This window comes from Morone saxatilis, unplaced genomic scaffold, assembly GCF_004916995.1.
Source record: "Morone saxatilis isolate NCDOM2014 unplaced genomic scaffold, NCSU_SB_2.0 Contig22, whole genome shotgun sequence".
Classification (NCBI taxonomy): domain Eukaryota; kingdom Metazoa; phylum Chordata; class Actinopteri; family Moronidae; genus Morone; species Morone saxatilis.
The window spans coordinates 14,248,673-14,254,425 of record NW_023339785.1 but is presented as its reverse complement, the minus strand read 5'-3'; the positions used below and the strand labels follow the sequence as shown (position 1 = coordinate 14,254,425).

The following is a 5,753-nucleotide window of genomic DNA, read 5'->3' as shown; positions in this document are numbered from 1 at the left end:
CACTATAGTCTATTCAAAACATGAAACAGCATTCTCCTGCATAAAACCTCCAAAAGTAGAACATCCTGTTGAAAACACAGCACTCAGTAGCCATTACAATCCATTACAGCCCTCAAAATCCATTACTAAGATGTGTGTTTTGGGTTGTGTGTTAGTGTGTTAGTGGGTGCATGCACGCCTACATGCAAGTGTGTCTGTGATTATATATACAGATGTTGTAACACTCACCATTGTTTTACATTAGGGACAACTAATGAGAAGTTTGTGAAAGAAAACAGATGGTCAGTAATAAAGTAGCACACTGTCTGAATGAGTGATGCTTTATTTACTATACAGTATCATACTTCTCAACATCAGGATGAATGACTTTGACTGTGACTTTCTACTCTAACTGTCATCTGCATAGACTAACTTTTTTACATTTATAAAGGAAAAATGTATGTAAGTCACTTGCATTTTACTTGTGTTAAGCAAGTCTTGTAGTTCTTGATAAGTGAGTGGGCAGGATTGTATATTAATATGGTTTTAATAAAACACAAATGTTTATTCAAAAATAAACACAGGAAACTAATATGGTTATGCTCTCACACACACATGCACTGTAACATGGGAAAGCGAACTTACTAATTCAGCTGAGGGCAGATAAGTATTCCTGTGTGAACATATACACATACACACCCTTATATACATTATGTCACAGGGTTGAGACAAGGTTACTTAAAAAACTTCTAGTGATCATAATTCATGTCCATATGCAGACATTCCTCACAGGCCGGTGTTGGATCCAAGCCAAAACTGGTTCCAGTGTTTTTGTGAGCGTGTGTGTGTGTGACAAAGCAACAATGTGACTGACAGTGTGAGAGGCAGATTTCTTCATTGATGATAAAAATGGTTAAAATGTGTGGTCTCTGAGTCAGTCTGTGGTTCTGTCAGATAAGAAGACTGAGATGTCGTGCATTTGAGAGCTGCACTTCATACGTTAGTGGTTGTGTTATCAGTGTTTGCTCTGGATGAAGTTCAAAGCAGTGAGTCAGTGACAGAAATGTGTCCACAGAACAAAGAAGTGAAGATTATTAGGGTTCAAAGATTAGTTCTTGTTTCTACAGACCCAGATTTAATTAAAACCTTTCTTTCTGCGTTTTTTCATTATATCGTCTAATGCTTTCTTCTGGTCTTCATGTGCCAGTGTGTCCACCTCTCGACAACGCTCTCTCTCTCTCTCTCTTTGAGGTGATAAGTGAGTGGCTCTGGACCAAGTCTGGCAAATGTCCCATTATCCATTACAGTGTTAGAAAATAGACGAGCAAACATTACCCACCACCCACTGACGCAAACACATGTACTCCACACACACATCCTCACTTATCAAGTAGTTACCCTCATTCCACCAAGCACACATTAAAAACTCATGCACACATGCCATTAATGAGTTCACAGAGGACAAATAACACTTTGCAACTCTCTCGACAAGGTCCATGTAAGAAAAAAACATAAAAGAATTTCTGTCAACTTTACAAACCACTACCAGAAATAATGTTGCCATTTGATTAAAAAATGTTTTATGATTTATGGCCAGTACATTGCTCAAAGGCACTGCCACATTATATAATCAAAATGTTAATCATATATTGAAATATATTGAAATCAAGTCTTAACATCATCTTAGCCTTAGCAGATTGCTGGCTGTTTACACAGTTACACATCTAGTCCTTAGCTGAACAAATACTGTGCACACAACAAGCGCACTCATCTGTCTTGCTTTATGGTTTTATTATAGGCCGATTGGAATTCCCATTAGCTGACTATCTAAAATGGCAGCTTTACTTTTGCTTGTTTTATAAGAAAAATTACAAACATTATAAGTAAGAATACATTTGACAGTAACATGCATTTTTTAAAACCACCATAGTCCTCGTGATGATACATAATGTTGTGACTTGATTAATTATTGCCATGACAGCCCTATACTCAATTGTTTACTATCATAAATCATGCATGCAGGGCTTGAGGCTTTACGTTTAGAATCATACACACATCAACTATGTAGACTTTTGTTTCACAACTCAGCAATCATGCGAGCTAGACCTAAATTTGGTTTGTGTGTCAATAATTAGGGTAAGGTTAGGGTAAGGGTGAGGGTTGGTTTCAGGCATTTAGTTAGTGGTGCTACACATGTAACCAGTGTCATTTCAAAAGATTAATATTTTAATGTATCAAACACTTTTCAGAGAATAAAGACAGTATTTTGACATAAATCAGAGTTCCCTTGTTCCAAAGGCAGACTTTTGTACATTTTCCCAACAAACTGTGAGTCATTCTGTCAGGGATTACTAATGTTTTATAATTTTTATCAGCTACTACAGACATGGTGCCAAGTTAGTACTTGATTTATTTTGATTCTCCATTATCCAACATTCATCCAATAATATTTTGGATACACTGCATTAGTGTTTTCCATCATTTGTACTGTATTAATCCATAGATGGAAAAAAGAGGCTCAGGTATGCTCAATGATATACAGTACTAAGTTGCCTGGGCAGACACACAAACACGCACAGTGTTGTCAAACATGAGTAATAATAATCCATCCATCCATATGTGGTTTTTAAAACTTTCATCCAGTTATGGTGTTTGAACTTCAATGTATGTAAATTGGGTTAATATAACTATCACAGAGATCGTAATAAATCAACCATCAATAATCATAAAGTTATATATAATACAGTTATAACCAAACCCAAGGAAAGTAACTGCTTTCTGTCGTGTAAGCATGGCTGTACAATATCAGAAAATACAGGAAATACTGTAATGATAACCAACTGTGTTTCTTATCTTTGTCCACTAGGTGTCACCAGAGCCACAGAAGATGGTGTTGAAGCCAAGGTGATGTCATGGACCACTACGAATCAGCCACGCAGACAGAAAGCTGTTTAACACACATCATAGACATTTCAACAGCCAAGGATAGTGTTGATTTGCAATTCTCAGTATCAGCATTTGTCAAGAGACAAATGTTGTTCAACCAACTTCTAGCAAGACTTTTTTGATGAATGTTGTTGTGAATGGGAATGCTGGTGTCCCAGGAAAGATGAAAGCTATGGTTAGTTGGGTTGAGGCCCAGCAGGAACAGCAAACAGTAAATTAGTAGCTAAGACAGAAGAAATACTGGGAGAGAGAGGGAAACAGGATTAAGTCACATTTGACCATGGGGATCCGTAGATTAGATTGTATGCACCTTAATAAACGGAAGCACCCACACCCGCTGAGTGAACATATTTAATAACATTATTTATGAGCCTAAGTCTTGTAATTCTTTATTCTTTGCAACAACTGAGACATCTCATCAAGTTTAAAATTGAAAAGAAAACTATGGTTCACATAAAAGGTCCAGCAATGATGTCATCAGATTGTCTCCAGTGAATCACCAGCGATAATGTTGTCAAACGTGATGCTGGGTGTCCTCCTGTCCCTCCTCATCCTTCTGACTGTCGGCGGTAATGTGCTGGTGTGCCTGGCTGTCTGCGCCTCTCGACGCCTCCGCTGCCTCACTAACTGCTTCATTTTGTCGCTGGCTGTCACAGACTTGCTGCTCGGCCTCTTGGTCCTCCCTTTCTCTGCCCTCCTTCAGCTCAACGATGATTGGCCGCTTGGCCCGGTCTTCTGCAACTTCTACATCTCCATGGATGTCATGCTGTGCACTGCCTCCATCCTCACACTCCTGGCCATCAGTGTGGACCGCTACCTGGCAGTGACCATGCCTCTGAGATACACCTCACTGGTGTTGCCATGGAGAGTTGCTGTGGCCATGGCCAGTGTTTGGACAGTGTCTGTGGCCGTTTCTTTCTTGCCCATCCAAATGGGGTGGAATACTGTTAATGGGACAGTGCAGAACCGCGGGCCTTGGGCTCCAGAGAGGAAATGTCGTTTTGAGCTGAACAGACCCTACGTGCTGACAGACTCTCTTCTCACTTTCTACCTGCCTCTGATTGCTATGTGCTGGACCTACCTCCGAATACTCCGCATTGCAAGGGCACAGGCCAAACGCATTATCAGTGCCCGGCCCACTTGCATCACCACCTACAACTGCAGGAACAATCCTTCCACCACTACCACTGTGGTTTCCAGTGTTACAGCAGTGGCTCTGCGGGAGCACAAAGCCACAGTGACACTGGCAGCAGTGATAGGGGCTTTTGTGGTGTGCTGGCTGCCATATTTCATTCTGTTCACAGTGTTGGGCCTTAAGGAGCATCCAGATCCTAGCACAGTACCAGAATTTCCCATTGTGTTGTGGCTGGGTTACACAAACTCAGCCCTCAACCCTATCCTTTATGGAGCCCTCAACAGGGACTTCAGGTCAGCCTACGCCCATCTACTGAGATGTCGATGCCCCACTTACAGTGGGTGGAGGAGCCGACAGCCGTCTCCCACTGTAACAGCAGGTAAAACTGTAGAAGTTTAATGCCATTGATGTTTCAGAAGCACTTTCATTTAGGAGTGGACATTTATTTCAGACGAGTGTGAATACACGATAAGGTTCTTATCTCCAGTTTCTCCAGTTTTTATTCTTCCTTTCATTTTCCCCATCAGCCAGAGGAGAGCTTACAGAGGTGACACTGCTGTGTGGCCACACCCCTTCTACTTGTAGAGCTGGTCAAACAGATGAAAACCTCATGCTTCAAGAAATGGACACCAGGACAGCCACAGCAACTATCCAATTTGCAAATGGCACTTCTGCCACAGATGTCAATGGCAATGAGAGGTAAATTATTGTTCAGGATATACTTATCTTCATGAACACAAACACAGAATTACATGACGTGACATGATGCAGAAAAGCTCATGTCAGCAATGGAGGTCTTGCATGCAGAGTCATGCCTAAAAAATAATCAAATACAATACAAGTACTTTAAAAAGTTGTACAGTACATTCACTCGTGTGTATACACACACACAAACACAAAGGTGTTGTACTTTTCTCATCTTTCATTCATTTCTATGAGCCCAGGTCGTGCTGAGCTTGTGCTGGTGAGGTGGATGCTGTGTTCACTATACTGTGGTTGCAACCAAGAACCAGAATTCATCAGCCTAAGAAGACAGACAAAAAGAGCGACAGAGATTTACAGCCCCTCTATTTGGAAGCCTTCAGTGCCACAGTATAAGCACCTATAATACACCATGTAAGTAGATACACATGACATCCATATAGCCCCCACAGTTCATGTCAGGCCCAGAATAAATGAACTGTGACACAAAGATCCTAGCAGTGTCATCCACAGTGCATCAGGCCATATGGCAATGTGTTTATTAGGCCAAGAAATTTGCTCTCAGCACAGCAGAGACACATTATCCAGTTTCACATCCTGCTCTCATTTCTTTGTTTGCACTTTGTGAACAGCATCGCCTTCTATGTGCACGTTTGTAAAGTGTGTATTAGTTAAAGCAAAAGAACTACAAAAGTATTTTTTCTTTGTGATTACAAATGAAAAAAAATCTATGCTCTGCTAGCACACACACCCACACACACACACACAATAACAGTAAATCCCATACACAAGAGCTTCGTAGGTATGTTCATCATGCACTGTATGTGTGTGTATGTATTAATGATATCCTCAGATTTGCAGCCTAGTAATTACCATTTTAAATGCATTAAAAGTGCAACATTAAACAACACTTCCCAAAATTCACCATATCAGCCAACCTAAGCAGAGTTTTATATGGCAAAAAACAACAACCAATTAAAGCTGCAAGCAG

At 40.6% G+C, this 5,753-nt stretch overlaps 1 protein-coding gene across 1 annotated transcript in view; it reads left to right on the top strand.

Moving 5' to 3' along the window:
• The first annotated feature begins 2,894 nt into the window (after window positions 1-2,894).
• The window catches only part of LOC118333988 (histamine H2 receptor-like), a 9,126-nt gene continuing 6,267 nt past the window's right edge, over window positions 2,895-5,753 (top strand). Inside the window, exons 1-2 of the mRNA XM_035669810.1 lie at window positions 2,895-4,439; window positions 4,588-4,759. Coding sequence (XP_035525703.1) covers window positions 3,434-4,439; window positions 4,588-4,759 — 1,178 coding nt within the window. The 5' untranslated portion in view covers window positions 2,895-3,433. The remainder of the gene's footprint in view (window positions 4,440-4,587; window positions 4,760-5,753) is intronic.